Source organism: Nomascus leucogenys, chromosome 17, assembly GCF_006542625.1.
Source record: "Nomascus leucogenys isolate Asia chromosome 17, Asia_NLE_v1, whole genome shotgun sequence".
Lineage (NCBI taxonomy): Eukaryota > Metazoa > Chordata > Mammalia > Primates > Hylobatidae > Nomascus > Nomascus leucogenys.
Window position 1 is genome coordinate 649910 of NC_044397.1, and position 24247 is coordinate 674156.

Below are 24247 nucleotides of genomic sequence, written 5' to 3' on the forward strand. Positions count from 1 at the left end.
ACATTATTTCCTTACAGCTGTGAGCAGGGGCAGATACAGAAAAGAAGGTGCTGAGAAAGAGACCAAGTAAAAGCCACTGGACCTTCTGAAGGAGAAAGTGTGGTTGGCTGGAACCATTAGGCCAAGAAACCAGCCAAGGGTCTGGCTCCAGGTGGCTTTTTTTTTTTTTTTTTTTTAAGAGACAGTGTCTCACTATGTTGCCGAGGTTGGTCTTGAACTCCTGGGCTCAAGCAATCCTCCTGCTTCGGCCTTCCAAAGCACTGGAATTACAGGTGCAAACCACTGTACCAGCCCAGACTGGGCTCCAGAAGCTACCTCTGGGCCCTGTTGCCACCTCTTAGGTGGCTTCTGGAATGGGGGTCTACAGGTGTGAAAGGTCAGCCCCCCTGAGGGAGAGGTGGGGCCCGGGCAGGCTCCTCCCACTGCAGGAGCACTGGCCTTTCCCCTGCAGGGCTGTGGCTCTGGGACCACTTCCTCTTTCTTCACTCTGAAGCCAAGAGCAGACCTGCTGAGCCCTCAAGAAAGATCAGAACAGATTCATGGGTGATTTAGCCTATCTGTCCCAGGCCAGCGCGGCTGAGCGTGCTGGCTGGAGGCCTCTCTCTCTGCTTCGAGGGTAGCTGAGATCCACCTTGGAAACCGGCAGGATGAAGGGGGCAAGTGAGGAGAAGCTGGCATCTGTGTCCAACCTGGTCACTGTGTTTGAGAATAGCAGGTATGGGCAGCTGGGGTGGGAGGGTCACCATGGTGGGCTGGCAGCCACCCTCCAGCCTTTCTGGCAGCTCTCTCCCTGGGCCCTGCGCCGCACCCTCCTCCCGCAGGGGCAGCCCCGCGTTCCTCGGTCACAGATTCCTTGGAGCATGGGAGAGTGTCGTTGGGACACCAGGAGCCAGGCAGGGGTGAGAGTGCCAGTATGTGTTGGGAGAGTCCAGATGGGTGTGGTTACGAGCAGGCATGGGCAGATCGAAGCCTGTGTGTGGGCACAGGACCCCACCCAGTGCCTGCCAGCACCTCGCAGAAAAAGTAGCTGATACTCACCAAGCATTCACTCTCTATGATTAGGATAACCATATAATTTATCACTCAGCACACAATTGAAACTGAAAGTAAATGCCAAATAAAATGTGGTGGTTGTGGGGGAGGCATTACAGGTAAAGCTGGGACCATAGGAGGCAAACCAAGATGTATGGGCAGCCTACTGATGGGGCACTCCCTACTCTAAGTTCATTTCCTTACTTACTTAATTTTATCATCGAACAGCCTAACAGGGGTAGATTCTGTTTCTGTTCCCATCTTATAGATGGGGAAATGGAGACACAGAGGGGTGAGGATGCCAAGTGCTTTAAGTTAAGTATCTGGGGCAATGCTGGGGCGTCTGTCTGGAGGGAAAAGGCTGGGCCAGATGCGTGGAGTCATTGGTAGCCCTGGGAGCATGTGTGTTTGTGTGTGTGCGCGTGTGCGTGTGTGTATGTGTGTGTTGTGTGTTATGTGTGGCATCAATCCATTCTGCAGGCATTTCTTAAGCTCAGGACTGTGTTAGGGGCTGTCCCAGTTAGGGTTTTCTGGAAATAGACTCAGATGGAGGTTTGCCTCAGGTGGTTTATCAGGGAGAGCTTTTGCGAACAACAGCTGTGGGCATGAGGGAAGCAGGGCTGGGCAGGGGGAGACGCTGAACTGCAGTGCGCCTGCCACAGAGGCCTCAGCCTGTCCCAGGGAGCTCTGGAGCTGGGATGCCTCTTGGTTGTTCCAGCTGAGGAAGAGGGCTGGGTATTTGTATCTCCATGTGGACTGGACAAGAGACTCTGAGTGAGGCAGCTCTCTCTTCCAGAGAGTGATTCCCAGAGAGGGACTCAGCCAATAAATTACCCGTCAGCCCCCAGTACTACCAGCAGCTGGTGGGGATGGTGTGGGGAGGCCTCACTCCTGAAGGAGGGAGGTGGGCAGCACAGCACAGCATCCTACAGGAACTGTAGAGGATGAAGAAGTTTCTGTATTTGGATGCTGAGCTCATGCGATAACCATGATGCAAGGTTGTAGACAGTAGATGTCCTAGGACTGGCCCGGATGCTGTATTGAGGGCACTCATGGCGGGCAACGTTTCCTGTAGGCTTCAGGGTGGAGATGGCAATAGATGTAGACCTAGAAGTCTTCAACTTCCTGAGCTGGGTGATTCTCCCCTGCCTCTCCCAGGGTCTTTGCCAAGCTCGTCCTGTTCAGCACCAAAGACAGCTCTTGGGTGCCGCCTTCCTGGCCCACCACCCCCTTGGGTGTGGGTGGATGGCACCACCTCACTCAACATGCTTGACATGGACTAGGCACACCTGGGTGGAGCCCCTCAGCATGCTGTGCTCTACCCAGGCGACACCCCTGGCAGGAGCGGGCAGCCCTTAGACGGGAGTTAGGTCCCAGCAGGCATCGAGAGCCACTCCTTACTGAGTGAGGGGACCCATGCCGACTGCCTTGGCCTGGGCTTCCTTATGAGGTCTCCAGCACCTCAGCTGATCTGAAACTGAGGGGTAAAGAGGAAACAGAAGCTGGCCAGGGGCACTAGAACAGAAATGCAGAACCTGAAACCAAATGTAGAACAGAAAGCCTAAGAACCAGCTACGCCCATGAGCTGCAGACCCATGGGCTGAGAAACCAGGGACTGGGGTGCCAGGGAGGGGTGGGAGAGCCTGGGAGTAGCCACACAGCACTAGGTCCCAATGCTTTCGCTGCCACAAACCCAAATGTGTCACTTGGGGCAAGTCACTTTGACTCTGCGGACCTGTTTCTCCTTTGCTCAAATGGGGAGGGGCAGGTTAGGGTGAAGGCTCAGGAAGCAGTCACCTGATTTGAATCCCACCTCTGCCACTTCCGAGCCGCATGTTACTTATCCTGTCAAGACCTCAGTTTCCTTGACTGCAAAATATGGGTAATGAAAAGCTTTCTCGTGGAGTTTTGGAGATTTCGTATTTGTTTGGCCTTCCATTTCCTGGCCTGTCTTTCTCATAAGGATGCCCGCCCTATGCTGTCATCACGAGCCCTTCCACACCGAGGGCAACGCTGGGTATATTCAGCAAGGGTGGGCCCTGTTATCTAAGGAATTTGACTGGCTTGCAGAACCCAGTACACAGGGTAATAAAGGTGTCCTACGAAGGCCCATCCCTGGGAGAACAGAGAATCTGCTGCTGGGCTGGCTGTCTCTGCTTCTGGACATGTGGAGGGTATTGATCCCATTGAGAAGCCCCAGCTTTTGCAGGCCTGCTCTCACTTTATACTGTTCTGTGGCTCCTACCTTCCCGTGATGTATAGGTTACTGATGTGGAAACTGAAAACAGAGGTGAGGTCCAAAGGTGAGGATAACCCAGGGGGTACCACTTAAAAACCCCTATATACAGAAACGATTCCTGGACACTGTAGCTTCATTTTAAATAAGGAAGTATGTAGTTCCCCAGAAGATAAAATACAGTCCACCCTGACTGAGTTCCCTCCAAGAATGTGTTGGGAGAGAACTGAAAGTCTTACTTAGCATGTTTCCAAAGAAAGCCAGGCACCCAGGGGCCCCTGCACTGGGGATTTGCACCAAGCAACCCAAATCCACACCAGGGACTTGCTGCTGTTTTCCCTGTTCTCCAGGGAGGAAGCCCTCAGGTCTGTCTCTTCTCCTCAGGACCCCAGAAGCAGCACCCAGAGGCCACAGGCTAGAGGACGCGCATCACCGCCCTGAGTGCAGCCCTCCCGAGTCCCCAGGACCATGGGAGGAGACAAATGTCGGGGAGGCCGTGGGGTCTGAGCCCAGGACAGTCAGCAGGAGGTACCTGAACTCCCTGAAGAACAAGCTGTCCAGCGGAGCCTGGAGGAAATCTTGCCAGCCTGTGACCCTCTCAGGATTGGGGACGCAGGTGCCTGAGGGCTGGGGTAGAGGTGTGGGGTGCTGGGGTGGGAAGCTCTCCCTGACCTCCCCTCTATGCGTTCTTCCCTAGCCAGAGCCAGCAGTTCCCCAGGTGGGGGTATTGTGTGATCAGAGGTCAGCTGGGAGTTAGATTTCCCCATGCTTAATGGCCTTTGATTCACTAACTGCCTGCTATGCACCGTGCTGGATTACTTCGCGAGTCCCTGTGTAGGAGTTTTTTGGACAAGGAAGTTGAAACACAGACAGTTTTAAGAAACTTATTCAAGGCCACACAGCTTGGAACAGTCGCCATCTTGTGAACTTGATACTCTTCTTACCCACTGGAGGAGACAACAATCTCAACCTAGAAGTAGAGGTCTGAGTGTGAACTGTCCTGCCCTTAGACGAAAGCCCAGTCTGATCTCTTCTGTGGCTTGCAGTTTTCTCATCTGCAGCGTTCAAGGGTTGGCATGCAGATACTGTGCACCCAAATTCCCTGGAGTCACATCCCAGCACGTCTCTTACTAACTGTGTGTCCTTGGGCAAGTCACTTGAGTCTCTTTGTGCCAGTTTCCTCATTTGTAAAATGGGGATAGTGGTTATAATAATGTGTCCTGGTTTTCAATCGCTGCTGAACAAACCTCTCAAAAATGTAGCAGCTGGCTGGGCGCAGTAGCTCACACCTGTAATCCCAGCACTTTGGGAGGCCGAGGTGGGCAGATCACCTGAGGTTAGGAGTTCGAGACCAGCCTGGCCAACATAGGGAAACACTGTCTCAACTACAAATACAAAAATTAGTCGGGCATGGTGGTGGGCGCCTGTAATCCTAGCTACTCAGGAGGCTGAGACAGGAGAATCACTTGAATCCAGGAGGAGGAGGTTGCAGTGAGCCAAGATCGCACCACTCCTCTCTAGCCTGGGTGACAGAGCGAGACTCCATCTCAAAAAAAAAAAAAAAAAAAAAATGTAGGGGCTGAATGTAACTGTTTATTGTTTCTCACATTTTGTGAGTTGACTGGGATGCTGCTGGGTGGTTTTTCTACTGGCCTCACTTGGGGGTCTGTGTGATTCTGCTTGGGCTGCCGTAACAAAATGCCCCAGACTTCAACACCAGACATTTATTTTCTCACAGTGCTGGAGGCTGGAAGGCCAAGTTCAAGGTGCCAGCAGGTTTGGTTTCTGCGGAGGTCTCTGTTCTTGGCTTGAAGACAGCCACTTTTTCAGTGTGTCCTTACATGGCCATTTCTTTGTCATCCCTGGCGTGTCTTCGTCTTCTGACATTAATCTTACCAGTTTAGTGCCCTACTCTTATCATCACATTTAACTTCAATTACCTCCTCCAAGGCCTCATCTCCAAATACACTTACATTGGGGGTTAGGGCTTCAACACAGGAATTTGGTTGGCGGACACAGTTTAGTTCCTAACAGGATCTCTCAAGTAGCTGCAGTCAGAGGATGGCTGGGGCTAGAATGCCCAAGACAGCTCAGCTCGCAAGTCTGGTACCTGGGCAGGGACAGCCGGAAGACTGGGCTCAGCTGGGATGCTGGCAGGGCTGGGCTCTTTCTCCGTGTATTCTCCAAGCCTCTCCTCTCCACATGGCCTGTCCATGAGGTCTCCCTATCAGAGCTGCCAGACCCCTTGATGTAGTGGTTCACAGCTCCCAAGACAGCACAGGTAGAAGCTTCCAGGCCTCTTAAGGCTAAGGCTGAGAACTGGCACAGCCTTACTCAGCTGCATTCTGTGAAAGCCATCCCAGGGCCGGACCAGATGCACTGTGGGAGGGCATGAATCCCGGGAGGTATGCGTCACTGCAGCAACTTTGGAGACTGAACCGAGGTCCCCATCAGAGGAGACCAAAGCTGTCTGTCCCCTTTTTCTCCTTCTCTCCCCTCCAATCCTCCGCAGGAACCAGAGAAGAAGATCGTCCAGGAGCTGCTGGAGACGGAGCAGGCCTATGTGGCACGCCTCCACCTGCTGGACCAGGCCAGTGGCCAGGACGCCCTCCTCCAGAGCCCCAGCCCTGGGTCTCCTCACCCCAGCCCTTCTCAGCCTTCCCACCCTGCTCACGAGAGCTGAGTCAGAACCCCTGGCTTTGACTCCAGGAAGCCTTAGCCCTTTAACCTCAACGGCTGGGGTTGGGGTAGAATCAGGAGGTCTTATTAGCAGCACTCCCCATTCTGCCCGTGGTGCCCAGGCTGGCCCCCGTATAGCAGAGAACACACCAGCTGGCCCTTGTGGGCCTGCACAGTATCCTCATCTGTCATCTCAATGCCCACAACCTCACAACGATCTTATCTTTCATAGTTTTTAAGGAGCCCTAAGGCTAGAGGGTTATTCATCGTCGCAGGGAGCTCTAGTCTGATGAAGTCCAAGACCTCTGCAAGTTGGGCCTGTTTATGGCATTCATCAGCTCTCTAGGCTTTGCCTTGCTCATCTGTAAAGTGGCCAGAACACAACCTCCCCTGCCTTCTCTTCCCGGGGTTGCTGTGAGGATGCCGGGAGATCAGGAGGGTGGAAGCGTGCAGTAGGCTGGGTGGGACCCTAGTTCCCCCGGGCTGATGTGTGGGTGGCTCCCTGTCACTGCAGTGAGTGACCAGTGGTGGCGGCTACAGGTGTTTTTCCAGGAGCTGCTGAGGACGGCCCGCAGCAGCAAGGCCTTCCCGGAGGATGTGGTCAGGGTCATCTTCTCCAACATCTCCTCCATCTATCAGTTCCATTCTCAGTTCTTCCTCCCAGAGCTGCAGCGGCGCCTGGACGACTGGTGAGGTCCACCAGGAGCCCCTGAGGCCTCAGACCACACAACCCTGGCCAGGTGGAGGTGGGGAGCCCCCAGGGCGCTAGGTTCAGCCTCCTGGGCCCAGGCCCTTGTCGTGTGGCCCTGCCTGCCCGGGGCTCAGTCTGACCGCACAGTGGGGAGCTTGGGTGAATGAGCGCTGAGAGGCTGTGTGTGTGCAGACTGCTTCCTGGGGAAAGGGGTGGATCAGGCCCTGGCCAAGCCAAGTGACCAAGTGACTATGGGACAGTGAAAATAGCCAGTGCCAACTGAGGGCTTCCTACACGCCTGGCCTTGGGCTTTCCATCTATTAACTCACTCGGTCTTCACATCAGCCTGCTGTGTGATGACGGCATCATGGTTATGCAAGAAACCCTCTTGTTTTCAGAGATGGCCACTAAAGCATTTAGCAGTGAAGTTACTTGCCTTATATAGTTTGCCACGAAGTCTAGGATGTCCTTTAAGATCTTTGGCAAAGAACAATGTTAGTAATTGTTAAACCTAGTGATGTATTGATTGCTTAAAACATTTATAATAAACTGGTTTTTTTTTTTTTTTTTTTAAAGAAAATAATAGCCAGGTTCGGTGGCTCACGCCTGTAATCCCAGCACTTTGGGAGGCCAAGGCGGGTGGATCACTTGAGCTTAAGAGTTTGAGACCACTCTGAGCAACATGGTAAAACCCCATCTCTACCAAAAATACGAAACTTAGCCGGGCGTGGTAGCAGGCACCTGTAGTCCCAGCTACTCGGGAGGCTGAGGTTGGAGGATTGCTGGAGCCCGGAAAGTCGAGGCTGTAGTGAGCCATGATTGTGCCACTGCACTCCAGCCTGGGTGACACAGACAGACCCTGACTTAAAAAAACAAAAAAAAGAAAAGAAAAGAAAAGAAAAGAAAAGAAAAATTACCCTACGAGATCGCCTGCCATCATTCCAGTTTTTTTCAATGAGAAAATTAGGGTACGAAGAGGCTAATTGACTTACCTGGGAACACAGCTAGCATGATTTGTGCATCCCGGGAGTCGGGCTAAGGAAGCCTCACTCCCAGGCCATGGCTCCTTGCTGCTCTACTCTAGCAGGCCCTACCATGGAATGATCCTGGAAAAGTTCTGTGTGTGTGTGTGTGTGTGTATACACATATATACACATATATATACACATATATACACATATACACATATATACATATATACACATATATACATATATACACATATACACATATACATATATATACACATATATACATATACACACACATATATACACATATATACATATATAGACATATATACATATATACATATATACACATATATACATATATACACATATATACATATATACACATATATACATATATACACACATATATACATATATACACACATATATACATATATATACACACATATATATACTTTTTTTTTTTTCAGTGTGAGGGGCATGGAATGAGGTTTCACCATGCTGCTCAGGCTGGTCTTGAACTCCTGGGCTCAACCTATCTGCCTGCCTCAGGCCTCGCAGAGTGCTGCGAGCACAGGTGTAAGCCACTGTGGCTGGCCAATCCTGGAGAAGTTCTTACCCCTCCGAGCCTCCACTTCCTCCCCTCTAAGATGGGCTAGTGGCCGCCCCCACCTGCAGGGTTGTGAGAATTACATGGAATGAGACATGCATCCTGGCCTGGGTAGTGCTTGGCAGGTGGCCCTCGTTATTGTTACATAATGAAGCACTGAGCAGTTACTGAACACCTGCTGTGGGCCCAACACTGTGCTGGGCCTTGTGGATGAGGCCAACCTGGGACCAGAATAGCCTTTGGCCTCAAGAGGCTCACGGTCTAAGGAGTAGAGGGGCGCATGTGAGGATGACACCCCCGTGCCCCGCCCACACCCAGAATTGCCGTGGAAAGGTTGCTTTGGGGGATTCAGAGAGCCTGGCCTCACCTGGCCCTACCTAGAGTCGAGAGGAGGTCTCTAGGCTGAGGGCAATCCCTGTGCCCGTCCCGCAGGACAGCTAACCCCCGCATCGGTGACGTGATCCAGAAGCTGGCCCCCTTCCTGAAGATGTACAGTGAGTATGTCAAGAACTTTGAGCGAGCGGCTGAGCTGCTGGCCACCTGGACCGACAAGTCTCCACTCTTCCAGGAGGTTCTCACTCGCATCCAGGTGAGGCTGGGGGAGGGCTGGAGTCAGCATTGCCACTCCCAGCGTGCAGTGGCTCAGGTTGCCTTGAGTGATTGAGGGCATCTCTCAGGCTCAGCTGCTTCCATAGGCCCCTGCCTACTCCTCTTGCCCTCAGGGGCAGCCTGACCCACCTCCCTTCTCTCACCCTGTCCGTGTTGCTCCCCCATCCCTCCCCAAGAGCAGCGAGGCTTCGGGCAGCCTGACCCTGCAGCACCACATGCTGGAACCAGTGCAGAGAATTCCACGCTACGAGCTGCTGCTCAAGGAGTACGTCCAGAAGCTGCCAGCCCAGGCCCCAGACCGGGCCGATGCCCAGAGTGAGGACACCCCCAGGGGTCCCAGGGGGCTGGGGAGGCCTAAGCCATTCCCATATACTTATTGAGCTCCTGCTAAAATGGTTTTGACGACCATCGGTCATCAACGTCAACCACTGGCACTTCATAGACATTATCCATACCATTAGCCATTTTTCACAGATGAGGACACTAAGGCCCAGAGAGGTTTAGTGACTCGCTCAAGGTCACACAGCCAGAAAGTAGCAGAACTGGGATTTGAACCCATGCCTATATGATGCCAAAGCCCATGCTCCTTCCGTTATACCCTCTAGGTCTGGCTTGTTTTGGGGAGCAGTGAGAGTCACCAATGCCAAACACCTAATGGCTAACGTTCAGTGGCTTCCAGTCTTTCAGCCCTGGGGGGCTCCTGCCATTCAGACACCCCATGGCTGGGCTGCACAGGCAGGGCTGCTCCTGGGGAGCTGTCATGGCCGGTCCTGAGGGCCCTCTGTTGAACTTCAAGGACCTCCTGCCCCAGCCACCAGCCCTAGATTCTCAGGGAATAAACTCTGGCCCTGTCCCTTTCAGAAGCCCTGGATATGATCTTCTCAGCTGCCCAGCACTCCAATGCAGCCATCACTGAGATGGTAAGCAGCCCGCCCTCTCCTGGAGCCCTGTCCCCCTCCCTGCAGGTCTCAGCCTGGTCCCACCCATGACACCTATCCCACTGCTGCCCTCGCTCTCACACCCCAGTCCCCGTCCCCACAAGGCAAGCCTTCCAGAAGCAGGTGAGCCCTGCCCAGACTTGGCTGAGGATGCACCACAACCCCCTAGGAGCGGCTGCAGGACCTGTGGGGGGTGTACCAGCGCCTGGGCCTCGAGGACGACATAGTAGACCCCTCTAACACCCTGCTCCGTGAGGGCCCGGTCCTCAAGATCTCCTTCCGCCGCAACGACCCCATGGAGCGCTACCTTTTCTTGGTAGGAGGGTGCTGGGAGCTCCTCTCCACACTGGGGAGGGAAGTCCATGGGCCACTCTGGCCCGAGTCATGCTGCCTGGCCTCTACCTGGCACTGCAGGGGGACAGGGAAGAGACCACTTCTCTGTCTTTTTCTGCTTTGGCACCCAGATGACTTTGGACAGGTCACCTGCTGCCTCCAAGCCTCAGAGATTTCCAACCCACAGGTTTCCCAGACATGTCCTAGGAAGCAACAGAGTCAGAGTTTGAACCCAGTCTGGCTCCAAAGCCTGTGGTATTAATCTGTGCTCTAGAGAGTACACAGCAGGACGGAGTAAGGTTAGCTACTAGGAAGAACTGCCCTGGGTTTGCACGGAAGAAGCTGGGGGATCTCCTGAGATCTGGAAAGGTGGTCCTGCCTGGAGGTCTGGGGGACAGAGCTGTAACCTCTTGTAAACCCCTGTCATCCTGAGCCCCTGTTGAGAAAGGCCTTGTAGGTTTCTGAGGTCTGCTATGGTCCCTTGTAGGGTGACCCTTCAGTAACCATCCTAGGGGAACTGGGAGCTTGACAGCCCCTTCCTCATCACCTACATCATCACCTGTGATGTCCTGCGAGCGGGCTGGCCAGAGTGTGTTCAAAGAGGAGGGGGTCCAGTGGTGCTCAGCCCATGCTCAGCCCACCCTCAGGGAAACCCCACCTAGCCATCCTCCCTGCCTCTGCCATGGGCCACTCACGCCTGTGTCTCCTGCAGTTCAACAACATGCTGCTCTACTGTGTGCCCAGGGTGATCCAGGTGGGTGCCCAGTTCCAGGTGAGGACCCGCATCGATGTGGCCGGGATGAAGGTAAGAGGCCCCCTAAACACCACTGGGCTCCACCTCAAGGGTGGGACTGACTACAGGGAGTAAGAGGAGGGGCCCACCATGTTCTCAATCAGAGAACCAAACCCTTGCAGGGCCTGGGCAAACGTGGAGATGGAAGAGTGTGGGGCTCTCCCCTCTGGGCTCCTAGCCCTCCTGCCCTGTCCTTCCCAGCTTCCCACAGGTCTGGCCCTCCCTTTGCGGCAGTGCATGAGCCAGCTTGGCCTTTCTCTGCTTTCCCTACTGTTTATACCACTGCTTCAAAAACTTTCATGTGTGCGCGAATCCTCTGGGCATCTCGTGAAAATGCAGGTTCTGAATCAGGAGGTCTGGGTGGGGGGTGCCTGAGATCCTGCATTTCTGACCAGCTCCCAGTTAAGATGGGCTGACAACTGACGCCACCTGCAGGACTGTGAGAATTAAATGAAATGAGACACATCCTGGGCAGTGTATGCCGATACTGTGGGAACACAGACCACGTTTTGAGTAGGAAAGGTCTCCAGTGTCACCTCAGCGGCTGGCTTGTGTGTGTCCCCATCTACCTCATCCGGAGATTACGGCAAATGAGCAGGGCCAGCAGTCCATCACGGAGCCCATTGACTGGGTGTCCCCATGGGGGGAACCATCAGATCCTCCTAACAGCCCCATGATGCAGCGGCTGTTAGAATCTTCTGGAATTTTTTTTTTTTTTTTTTGAGGCGGAGTCTCACTCTGTTGCCCAGGCTGGAGTGCAATGGCACAATCTCGGCTCACTGCAACCTCCACCTCCTGGGTTCGAGTGATTCTCCTGCCTCAGCCTTCCAAGTAGCTGGGACTATAGGCACGGGCCCCCACGCCCGGCCAATTTTTGTATTTTTGGTAGGAGAGATGGGGTTTCACCATGTTGCCCAGGCTGGTCTCAAACTCCTGACCTCAAGTGATCCACCTGCCTTGGCCTCCTAAAGTGCTGGGATGACAGGCTTGAGCCACCACACCCAGCCTGTTTTTTATCTTTTAAAAATATTTTAATTTTAGTACTTAAAAAATACAGATTATATACATTCTAAAGTCAAACAATATAAAAAATATATACAATGAAAGTCTCCTCCCCACTCCATCCCCTAGTTCCCCTTCCTGAAGGCAACCCTTGCTTCTTGTGAGGCCTTCCAGAGGTGGTCTTCGCCTAGCAAACAAATAATATATAATAGGATTGTTTCCTCATTTATACCAGAAGCAGTGGTATACTCTACACATTTTTCGCACTTTGCTTTTTTTTTTTAACTAACTGCAAATGCTGGAGACTGAGGTGTCCCTGTACTTGAGAGCTTCCTCATCCTTCTGCCCAGCTGCATTGCGTCCCGCTGTGCGGATGCACCGGAATTTCTTCAACCAGTCTTCTGCTGAGAGACACTTAAATCGTTTTCAGTTGTCAGCAGCTGCAAATGAGGCTGCAGTGAATAGCCTGGTACAGCCTGCCTGTGTGTGAATGTATCTGTAGTTAATCCCATTTTTAAACATGAGAAAACCAAGGCCCTAGAAAACCTTTCTATCTTAAGTAACTTGCTTGAAGGTCATATCGCAAATGCTAGTTTGAGTGACCAAGCCAGGATTTAGATGCAGGTGTAGCGAAGGCTGGCGCTTCTGCATCTGACCACCACGCTCTGCTGTCGCTTATTAAGGCTTCAATCCAGAGGGTTCAAGCCTATGGTGGAATTTCTGGCATCGTGGAGGACACAGCCAGAGAAGCTTCCTGACCGCCCCTCTCTGCTGGCTCCTGAGTCCTGGTGTGTCCTGAGGGCTGGGACGGGAAGAAGCAGAGGTCCGGTCTGGCCCATCTTGTCACTCTCCTATTCACCATCACCCCTACCCCCTTCAGCTCCAGAAGGGAGGTGCAGGCAGGAGTTGAACCACAATGCTCTACCCTCCAGAGCCCCCGGCAAAAGAGCCCCGCCCCTGCTCCTGACTGGGGTTGCCTGGCATCTGGAGCAATCCAGGGCCTGGGGGTGGGGTGCAGCCTGGGAATGATGAAGGCTGATGAGGGAACATGGGTTCACAGCTCACCCCCACACCTGAGCTGACTGAAGTCTTTTAAGAGTGCACCCTAAAACTTAAAGTATAATAATAATAAAATTTAAAAAAAAAAAGAGTGCACCCCCGACCCTGGCATCTAGCTTTCCATCCTGAAGGGGCCAGAATGTCACATAGACCAGGGCGTGTGCAGGCTTGTATGTCTGGAGTCCTTGGTGAGTGAGGCTGAGAAAGGCAGGTTTATAGAGAGCTACAGACAGAGAAATGGAGACGGGTAGCCCTGCCAAAGTACTGTCAGAGACCCAGGCATAGGAAAATAGAGATTGACAAATGGGAAGGCTAAGAAATATAGAAACCAAAACAGAGTCATAGAGAGAAAACAGAGAGCCGAGCCTGAGAGCATCAGATGCTTTGGGTGTGTGCTGAGAGCTCACGGGCCCTGTGTGTGCTGGGTTTCTGGAGTCTGCTAGTCTCGGCTAGAGCAGGTCTGATACTCCAGCAGCCGCACAGCGCCCTCTCCTGGAAGGCACGGGCTTGGCAAGTGCAGAGCTGTCCACTCACCCTACTTCTGTGCAGGGACCATTTTCTGAGTCTGAGATTTGGAGGCAAATCTTGCCTTTGACCATCATGATGGTTCCTATTGGCCTATGACTCCCTGGCCTCCTCCTTCCTAGGGGTCAGGGAGGCCTAGTTCACAGCAGCTGATTCTCTCCAAGGTCTGACTTGGTCTTAGTATTTTGCCATCTCACACAGGGCCAGCCTGGGAAGAAGGAAGGGGTGTGGACACATATACCTAGGGGCTCCACGTACAGTTGTGCAGGTTGTAAACTGCACAAGGATACCTCGTCTAAGAGGACGTCTTCTGCAGCCAACTGCAGATTAGCAGACTATGATACAATATCATAGATGGTATATTTATAGTGAGAATTGTCCGGCAGATGGCAGTCAAATGTCTTGTTCCAACAATATCTAGGTATTATGCCAGTTTGCCAACAGATGTCAGTAAAGTGTTTTGAGGAAGGCTGTCCTTTTCTAATTACTACAAAGGTACTGTATGGTCTAGCAGGGGACTGAATTGACCCAGCCCTGGGGAAAGTGGTTGAGGCTCGGCTTAGCGGAGTTCTGGAAACTCTTCTTGAAACCTGCTGGGGAGCTGAAAGCCTCTGTATGAACATCCCAGGGGCAGCCTGGACCCTCAGGTCAGGAGCCCCCAGTTCCCTTTTTTCTGCCAAAAGCATGATATTTCTTCCCGCTTCTGGACTGCAAACCTTGGATTTCTCCCTTCTTTTCCCTTTCCCCTCTCCCTGACACAATTAGAAACTTCTTCTGTCTCTCCAGTGCACCTGGGCAGGCCAGGACCATTTATGATGTTGCTTCCTAACTGGCCTTTGGGCTACAGGTTTGTCCCATTTGGCCCAGATCCAGCCTGTCATCCTTTGCACACAAAGAGATATTTGGCTCTTTCTCAAATACCTCTTTCCACATGACCGCCTCCCCATTGCCAAGGGCATCGAATCCAAATCACATCAGCCCCTTCTAAGGCAAAGACTGGGGAGTGAGGCTACAGACTAGGCCTAACCTGAAGAAAGATGTGCTTGTACTCAGTGCTGTCTGGGTTATGGTGAGCTGCCCTGGAAGTGTGCAAAGGCCTGACTACCACATGGGAAGCAGCAGAGGAGCTCAAGTGTTCGAGGAATTTAATGGCAGCAAAGTTCCCCCACACAGAGGCTCTTGTGCTCTCGGCCTGTGTCTTCGGTTCTCTTTGCAAATCTCTCTCCACACCGTCTGAAGGAAGTGTGCTTACAGGACTCTGGGGGTAGGATGGAAATAGATGTTCTTCCATCTTACCCTTGGGGGCTGAAAACCTGGGGTGGAATCCTTCTTTTGCCCCTTAGGTGCTGTGTGACCTCAGGCAGCTCTCTTGCCCTCTCTGAGCATCCATTTCCTCATATCCTAAATGAGGATGATAGTATCTGCTTCCCAAGATTGCTGTGAAGATTATTTTCTTCTTCTTTTCTTTTTTTTTTTTTTTTTTTTGAGACAGGGTCTCCTTCTGTCACCCAGGCTGGAGTGCAGTGGCACAATCTCAGCTCACTGCAAGCTCCACCTCCTAGGTTCAGGAGATTATTGTGCCTCAGCCTCCCGAGTAGTTGGGATGACAGGCATGTACCACCATGTCCAGCTACTTTTTGTATTTTTAGAAGAGATGGGTTTCACCATATTGCCCAGGCTGTTCTCAAACTCCTGGCCTCTAGTGATCCACCCGCCTTGACCTCCCAAAATGCTGGGATTATAGGCGTGAGCCACTGCACCCGGCCAAGGGTATTTTCTTTAATGTTTTATTATGAAAATTTTAAAGCCAAGAAAATGGTATAATGAACCTCATATACTTATCCAGTTTTGAAATCTAATTTCCTTTTTTGTTGAATCCATTGTCAAAAATTGTCATCTCCACGTCACACTGGGTCAACTTAGCTGCTGCTAAAATTCCAGGAGCCATAGGTCCATTTGCTTGGAGCGAGGCCCAGTTGCAGGGGCATTTGCTTGGCTCAACAGGATTAGAGAGGTGGCGAACAAGCTCTGCATCCCTGTCTCTCAAATTTGAATTGTCCCTTGGGCACAATCCACGTCCGTCCCCTCCGCAGTGCTGTGCCTGGGACCCGGGCTATGACGAGTCTGAACTGGTTGCCTCCCTCCTCTTGGCAGGTGCGGGAGCTGATGGATGCTGAGTTCCCCCACTCCTTCCTGGTGTCTGGGAAGCAGCGCACCCTGGAGCTGCAAGCCCGGTAAAGGAGCTGGGGTGGCGGCCCAGGGCCAGGCGGGAAAACTGGGAGGGGCTGATCTCCTCAACACCTGCGTTCACTTTCCGAGCAGGTCGCAGGAGGAAATGATTTCCTGGATGCAGGTAGGGGAACGCTCCGAGGCTTCCGGGAGTCTTTTTCCTTTCTTTCTTTCTTTTTTTTTTTTTCTTTCACGGTAATGGGCTATCTTGATGAAGCTCCTGGGATTCTCCCTAGCCTATTTGGGCTGAAGGGGAGGGAGTGGTATGTGTATGCATGTGTGTGTGTGTGTGTGTGCATGTGTGTATGCATGTGTGTGCATCTGTGTGTGCATATCTGTGTCTGTGTGTTTGTGTGCATGCATGTGTGTGTACATGTATGTGTGTATATGTGTGTTTGTGTGCATGCATGTGTGTGCATGTGTTTGTGTGTATGTGCGTGTGTTTGCGTGTATGCATGTGTATGTACGTGCTTGTGTGTATGTGTCTGTGTGTGTGCGTGCGTGTGTGTGCGTGCATGTGTGTGTGTGCACGCTCCCACACCTGCGTGTGCCCAGCTGCTCCCTGCTCTTCCTCAGGAGCTGCTCCGTGGTAGTTTGGAGACCGATCTGGGTTCCTATCTTGCTGCTTCTCATTGCCTAGCTGGGCAGTCCAGGGCCAGTCACTTACCCTCTCTGAGCCTCAGTTTTTACAACTGTAACCTGGGGCTGGTAGTTTCTCCTTCGATAAGGCAGCCCGCGTGTGTGTAGAATCCAGCGCCTGGTACCCAGTGGGCTTTCAGCCCTGTCTGTTGCATGCGCGGAAGGATGGACAGAGGAGCAACCCCTCCCTTCCACACCTCAAGCCCTGACCCTCCCCCTCCCTGCACCCCAGGCCTTCCAAGCAGCCATTGACCAAATCGAGAAGCGGAATGAAACCTTCAAGGCTGCGGCCCAGGGGCCTGAGGGAGACACCCAGGAGCAGGAGGTAAATGAAGCCTTTTTCATCCCTTGCTGGAGCCACCAACCCAAACAGAGCTTGTTCCCTCTCTGTTCTGCCTATACCAGCTCGGAGGGAGAGGGAGTGTCATCTGCCAGGAGAGACTGAAGGGACCAGGGGAAGCCCTCCCAGTGCATCCCCTGACTCAGTGCCTGAGCATTCCCCTTTAGCAAAGCTTCCTTTGAGAGCCTGTCTGCACAGCTGTCTTGGGGAAGGGTTTCACGTCTCTGCAGCTCCAGCTGCAGGGCCAGTAGGACTTTGGGTCTGAGAGTATCTGAGAAATCTAAAGTCTCAGGGAAGATGGAAGGCGAGTGGGGTGGGGGCTGGGGAGGATATCTGTGGTTTGAGTTCAGATTTGAGCTGAACTCTGGCTTGCTGGGTGACTGCTGAGTCATTTGACCTCTCTGGGCCTCAGTTTTCTCACTTATACAATAGGAATAATGGTAACTAACCTATCATAAGGTCTCCATCAGGTCAGTCAGCTTCCTGTAGAAGCCCCAGGGAAGCCCAACACACAGAATCCCTGCCAGAGCAGGTGGGCACAGGGCGCCAGGCCCTGGGAGGATGGGCGGAAGAGGGTCACCAAGGCCCCATTTCTGCCCAACTCCCCTTAACCCACAGCTGCAGTCTGAGGAGCTGGGCCTCCGAGCACCGCAGTGGGTCCGGGACAAGATGGTGACCATGTGCATGCGCTGCCAGGAGCCCTTCAACGCCCTGACGCGCCGTCGCCACCACTGCCGGGCCTGTGGCTATGTGAGTACTCCTGCCAGTACCACTGCCTCCACCTGCCCCACCCAGGCCTCCACCTGTGTCACCTACATCTGTCCCACCGAGGCCTCCACCTGTGTCACCCAGGCCTCTACCTTTCCTACCTAGGCCTCCGCCTGTCCCACCTCGGCCTCCACCTGCCCCACCTCGGCCTCCATCTGTCTCCACCTGTCCCACCTTGGCTTCCACCTGTGTCACCCAGGCCTCTACCTGTCCCATTTAGGCCTCTACCTGCCCTACCTGGGCCTCTACCCTCCCAGCTCAGGTCCTGCTGTTCCCATCCTGGCCAAATCTGCTGGCTTCAACCAATGCAGCCCAGTGGCATTGGGCACTAGCTCTGAGCCAGGTGCGTGTGTTATTACCTCATCTGGCTCTCACAGCACACCTCAGGGGGCTGCTATTTCCCATTTTTTAGATGGGAAAATGAGACCCATTGAGGTTAAATTACTTACTGAAGGCACCCCTGAAGCTGATCCTATGAATTTACCTGCGTCCTTATCATCATTTTCCACAACCCTGAGACCCAGAGCTAGGAAATGGTCCCCAGTTCCAGGGGAGGGGCATCCAGCCCTGTACCCCTCAGGCCTTGCCCCACCTGAGGCATGGACCTCACCAGGCCCATGCCCACTCTGCACTCACCCACCCCTGTCATCCTCTCTTCTCTACCTGCTCCGGCTAACTGTCCTCTCTTCTCTGCAAGCCCTCAGCACCCTGGCACCTGATGGATTCTGTTGCTAACTCTGCCTACTGGTTCAGGCCTCAGTTTCCTTAATTCCACCATGGGGATCACGAAACCTACCTCCAGTGTGGCAGTGAGGATTCGACCAAAAAACATTCTTTCCCTTCCCTCTCCTTCTCTTTTTCTTTCCCCCTCCTCCATAGCTCAGGCAGCACATCCAGTGCAGGTGAGCTACCAGCTTCCTGAGGAGGGAACTGCGTCCACTCCAGTTCCTCCTCTTATCAACCCAGGCCCAGTTATCTGAGGCAGATCTCGCTTTGCTTTTTAAGCACCTGCTGTACTTGAGCTGTTCTCTGTTGACATCACAACCCCCTCTGTTTACTCTGCAAACAGAGAAGCCCTTTGCAACCTCAGTCTTTGATGACCTCCAGAGGACTGGAGGAGTCTAGCTGGACAGGTTGGGGCCAGTCAGGGAGGTGTCCCCAAAATGTGTTCAACTGAAATCAGGACAGAGTCAGTTTCTAGGACCTGGGAACACACCTGCCTTCTGATGTCAGTGATGAGTTACATCCCAAAGCCAGGTAGAAAGGATATGGGGATTGGCTACTGTTCCTGGTGATTCACATCTGTAAATAAGAGTTGAATTGATTCACGCTTGTGACTGAAAGTAGTTCTTTAAAAATTACTTAAAATAGTGAAATACAAAGAGGCACAAAGAATAACAACACCCATGTAGCTGCCTTCCAGCTTAAGATAGAAAATATTCTGACAACTAAATTAAATGTATGATCCTTGCTTGGATTCTTTCTGGGGTAAAATAAAGCTATCAAGGTTGCTCTTGGGAACATTGGGAGAAATTTGATGATGCAGCATATCTAGATAGTAATATTGTATTGGCTGGTTGCAGTGGCTCACACCTGTAATCCTTGGTACACCTGTAGCACTTTGGGAGGCCGAGGTGAGCGGATCATCTGAGGCCAGGAGTTTGAGAACAGCCTGGCCAACATGGTGAAACCCCGTCTCTACTAAAAATACAAAAATTAGCCGGGTGTGGTGGTGGTGCACACCTGTAATCCCAGCTACTCGGGAGGCTGAGGCAGGAGAATCGCTTGAACCCAGGAGGTGGAGGTTGCTGTGAGCCCAGATCGCACCACTGTACTCCAGCCCGGGTGACAAGAGCAAAACTCCATCCCCAAAATTAAAAATAATACTATTGCATCAGTAAATTTCCTGAGTGTGACCATGCCACCGTGGATAGGTAGAAGGACGCCCTTGTTCTTAGGAGACACCAGCTACATATTTAAGGGTGAGGTGTCATGACGACTGTAATTTATCCTCAAATGGTTCAGAAAAAAATAAAATACATACATATAGAGAGAGACAGAGAGCAAATGTGGCACAAATGTTAATAATTAGTGAATCTAGTGGGTGGTATCATTGTATTATTCGTTCAATTTGTCGGTTTGAAATTTTTCAAAATTAAATGTTGGTAGAGGAAAAAATATTTACTAATTATATTTAAACATTGAAATCTCCCAATAAAAAAATAAAATGCTCCTAAGGTAGCCGAAGCCCCCATGTGGGGCTGCGCCCTGACCGTGGGTTTCCCGTGCCCGTGCAGATCTTCGTGCCTGCTGAGCCAGTGAGTCATCCTCTCGGTGGTTCGGGTGCCAGTTTCTGTCTCCCCTGCCTGCCAGACGGGAATCCTTGTGAGGGTGGGGCAGGGCCAGGCCTTCTTCTCCAGGTCCCTGCCAGGCCACACTCTGTGCTGGGCACACAGAGGAGCTCCCTGAGGGCTGGTGCCGCCTGATGAACTACACTCCCTCTGCCCCTTTCTCCTGCCCTCCATCTCCACGCCCACATCTGGGCTCCCCTTAACGCCAAGTCTTTCTCTCAGTCACGCCTTGCGGCACCCAGTGTTCCTCTCTGAGTCTTCCCAGGCCCCTTTTGCCCGGTCTCCCGGCATGATCCATGTCAGCCTTTTGGGGATGTCTTCGCGGTGAGCTGAGAGTGGGCCCCGCTCTACAGAGTACCCATGTAAAAACAACCAGCCTATCATTTTTAGATGAAAACACCCTTGACTCCATGATGGTGCAGAATACAAAGTCTGCCTGAATCTTAAAGCTAAATTGTGGGACTTGAAAGACACACCCTGTTTGTGGAGGGCCTGTCTGCCAGGTAACAGTGTGGCTCTCAGGGTCAGGAGAGGACAAAAGCTGGGCCCTGCTTGCCTGGTGGGGTCTTTGGGAGAGTCAGGTGAGATGGCAGAGAGGATAGCACTGGGAAAAGTGAATCAGACGCCAGCGGCCTGTCTGGGGCAAGCCCCTTGGGTTCACGGCTGCCCTCACTCAGAGGGAACCTGGAGGGGAGAGAAGTTACAGCCCTCGCGGTGGGGGCCGGGTCTTGAACCCTCAGCCTAAGAGCCCCGAGCCTGAGCTCCCCCATGCACCGCAGCCTCCAGGCAGTTGGGCCTCACCAGCACTGGGGAGCGTCCCCGCTCTGCCTCTATTCCTCCCTCGAAGCTTTCTTTTCCTCCCCCAGTCCCTGGTTGCTCTCATGCCCCCACCTGCCCACCAAGGCAGGAGCCCAGCCCTCCGGTGCCTGGTCTCAGCCCCACGCCCCCCTGTGTGTCCTCCTCAGGTGGTATGTGCCAGGTGCTCCGACTACCGGGCCGAGCTGAAATACGACGACAACAGGCCCAACCGAGTCTGCCTCCACTGCTACACATTCCTCACCGGAAATGTGCTGCCCAAGGCCAAGGAGGACAAGAGGCGGGGCATCCTGGAGGTGAGGGCCACTGTCCCCGCGCTCACCATCCATCCTCTGTTCAGGGAATGTGTGCCCGGCAACCACGCTGGGCTGACACTGTCCAATGCTGAGGAACAAGCCAGCCGTGGTCACACCCTCCCCCCCTCCCTCCTCCTCTCTCTGCCCGCAGACACCAGGCGTCTCCCCACAGCCCAGGCGGTGCGGAGCCTGTCACCAAATGGAGGCACCTTTTGGCTGCAGGCTGTAGTCCACATTCTTCTGCACTTCCTCTATGTCCCCATCCAATAGTACGGCCCCTCTGGACAGCTCCTGTTCACGTCCCCATGTCCTGCCCCAACAGTCCCAGGGAGACAAGAGCTGGTGTCACTGATTCCATTTTACAGATGGGGACACTGAGGCTCCAGGTTGGACAGATTGGAGACTCCATTCTAACCGGAAGGGACTCCAGGGGCCAGTCGGTCTTATCCCGTGGAGACCCAGGGCTGGAGGAATGGTTTGCCCAAGATCACACAGCAAGTTAGAAGCCAGCTCTCTGACCTCAGCCACAGATGTTCTTTCTGTTGTCCTGGGGGCCTCACTGAGCCACACTTGCCACCACAGGTGCTCCCCTGTGGGGGTACAACTGTGCCCAGCCAGGCACCACAAATACAATGTCAACCAGCCCAGCATCGGTGCCACCGTCCACTGCCCCTCCCTCATGAAGGCCAGGTTGACATCCCACTGTCCCTGGGAGGTGGGAGAAGGTCCCAGCCTTTGCCAGGCGGTGGCTCACGCCTGTAATCCCAGCACTTTGGGAGGCCGTGGTGGACGGATCACCTGAGGTCAGGAGTTTGAGACCAGCCTGGCCAACATGGTGAAGCCCTGTCTCTACTAAAAATTAAAAAAAAAAAAAATCAGCCAGGCATGGTGGCCCATGCCTGTAATCTCAGCTACTGGGGAGGCTGAGGCAGGAGAATCTCTTGAACCCGGGAGGTGGAGGTTGCAATGATGCAATGGGTCGAGATTGCACCATTGCACTGCAGCCTGAGCAACAAGAGAGAAACTCCGTCTGGAAAAAAAAAAAAAAGTTGGTCTTTCTCCATGGGTGTCTGCCCCCTTTCCAATCCTCCCCATCCTTCCAGGCCCAGGACCCCCCTGACCACTAGGCAACACAGCCTGCTCCTGGAGATGCTCAGCCCCTTCTCAAGGCCCAATTCTGTTTCCTGGAGCAACTCCAGGCACCCTCCCAGCACCTGCCCCTTGTGGGCACACATGTGACAGGTTCAGGCAGGCTGGGGTTTGACCGCAGCTCTGCCACTGGCCGGCTAGCTGTGTGACCACAGACACTTGATGGGACCTCTCTGAGCCTCAAGGACCAAGGACCCCTCCATTCAGTACTGCTGTAAGGATTGGAGATAGGGATTGTCAAGCCCCCAGACCAACATCTGGCACTTGCGGCTGCTCTGCTCCCTGACAGTCCCTCTTTCTGGTTTTAGAAAGGGTCCTCGGCCATGCCTGACCAGAGCCTGATGTGCAGCTTCCTGCAGCTCATTGGGGACAAGTGGGGCAAGAGCGGCCCCCGGGGCTGGTGTGTGATCCCTCGGGATGACCCCCTCGTGCTCTACGTCTACGCTGCCCCTCAGGTAAGGCCATCACCTGCCCGCCCCCGATCAGGGCCTGGCCTTCCCACAGCGTGTGTGTGAAGGGGGTCAGGGGTGAGTATTGCTAGCTCCATATGTCAGATAGGGAAACTGAGGCCCAAAGAGGATGTGGTATCCTGGAATCTCAAGGTTAGTAGGTTTCAGAATTGGGCCCTGACTCTAGGTCACCACTGCTTTGCCCTCAGAGGCAGCCAGTTCTTCTCTCCTCTTCCTCGATGGCCTTCACCAGCCCACCCCTAACCCATGGGGGTTTGGGGTGTGAGCTGCGCATGCGTGGCTGTTGCCTTCATGATGGCTATCTGGGGCAGTAGGACTGACAGGGGACAGTGGCCCACTGCTCTCTCCTCCCTCCAGGACATGAGGGCTCACACCTCCATCCCCCTGCTGGGCTACCAGGTGACCGTTGGGCCCCAGGGGGATCCTCGGGTCTTCCAGCTACAGCAGTCAGGCCAGCTGTACACCTTCAAGGCTGAGACGGAGGAGCTGAAGGGCCGCTGGGTGAAGGCCATGGAGCGGGCAGCCAGTGGCTGGAGCCCCAGCTGGCCCAACGACGGGGACCTGTCTGACTGAGCCACTGCCAGCCACTCTCCTGCCCACCTCTCCCCACCCTGAACCCAGCTCCTGCCACAGACTGACCCTTTGGCCTCCGTGACCCACTGCCCCAAGCGGTGCTTTCACAGAACTGATTCAGCCATCTGCGCCCAGGCCACGTGTCCCGATCTGGGATTCAGAAAATATGGGTCCATTCCTTTCTAGAAAGGGGACAACCAAGTGTCTCAGTTTGCCTTGCAGGGAGGGGGCTCCTGGGCCATGAGACTTCCAGGGCTAAAACTGGGAAAGCCCCAGGTAACCCCGGACTGGTGGTCACCGTAGTGTGGTTTTTCATTTGTATCTCCTGGGGAGCTTTTAAAGAGTACGGTGAAAAACATATAGTAAATTAATTTTAAAAATGTAAAACACAATGCCTGTACTGAAGTACCACCAATGATTTAATTGGTCGGAGATGGGGGAGGCAGGGGGTCTATTTTTTTTTTTCCTGAGACAGAGTCTTACTGTGTTGCCCAGGCTGGAGTGCACAAACATGCTTCACTACAGCCTCGATCTCCCGGGCTCCAGCGATCCTTCCACCTCAGCCTCCCAAGTAGCTGGGACTATAGGTGTGTGCCACTGTGCCAAGCTAATTTTTTTATTTTTTGTAGAGATGGGATTTCACCATGTTACTCAGGCTGGTCTCAAACTCCTGGCCTCAAGCGATGCTCCCACCTCCACCTCCCAAAGCGCTGGGATTACAGGCGTGAGCCACCATACCTGGCGCATGCATATTTTTTAAGAGTACCCACTGGAGTCTAATATATAGCCTGGGTTAGCTGGGGTGAAGAATAAAGAGAGCAAACTACCGCAACCAATGGTTGAGCCTCTGTCAAGTGCCAGTCATGATAGTGGTAATAATAATAATAATAAACATCTATTGGGCCAGGCTCTGTGCAAGATGTTTTATGTGGATTATGTCATTTTACCATCCAGAGTTATCCCCATTTCCAGATGAAGACACCGACTCAGAGAGGTTTAGTAATTGGCTCAATTGGTCATGTAGCTCATACATGCCAGAGCCAGGTTTTAACCCAGTGAACTAAGGTCAAAGCTCTTTCCATCATGGAGCAGAACAATAAGACAAGCAGAGAGGGGAGGAGAGTGAGGAGAAGGA

The 24247-nt window shown here is 53.2% G+C and overlaps 1 protein-coding gene across 1 annotated transcript; it reads left to right on the plus strand.

The window, feature by feature from the left end:
- Positions 1-475: 475 nt before the first annotated feature.
- FGD2 (FYVE, RhoGEF and PH domain containing 2) lies at positions 476-24020 on the plus strand. The gene is made up of 16 exons (XM_030796963.1): positions 476-715; positions 3653-3884; positions 5781-5858; positions 6488-6636; positions 8655-8811; positions 9008-9146; positions 9693-9751; positions 9939-10085; positions 10815-10907; positions 15636-15715; positions 15804-15834; positions 16582-16674; positions 17308-17439; positions 20774-20920; positions 22378-22524; positions 22897-24020. The coding sequence occupies exons 1-16, from the start codon at positions 648-650 to the stop codon at positions 23110-23112; spliced, it is 1968 nt and encodes a 655-aa protein (XP_030652823.1). The 5' UTR covers positions 476-647; the 3' UTR covers positions 23113-24020.
- The last annotated feature ends 227 nt before the right edge of the window (positions 24021-24247 follow it).

Coding starts and splice junctions, on each gene's coding strand:
- FGD2 (XM_030796963.1), top strand. CDS start 648: ATGAAGGGGGCAAGTGAGGAGAAGCTGGCATCTGTGTCCAACCTGGTC. Junction 9,147..9,692: donor AGACCGGGCCGATGCCCAGA/GTGAGGACACCC, acceptor TGTCCCTTTCAG/AAGCCCTGGATATGATCTTC. Junction 20,921..22,377: donor AGAGGCGGGGCATCCTGGAG/GTGAGGGCCACT, acceptor TTCTGGTTTTAG/AAAGGGTCCTCGGCCATGCC.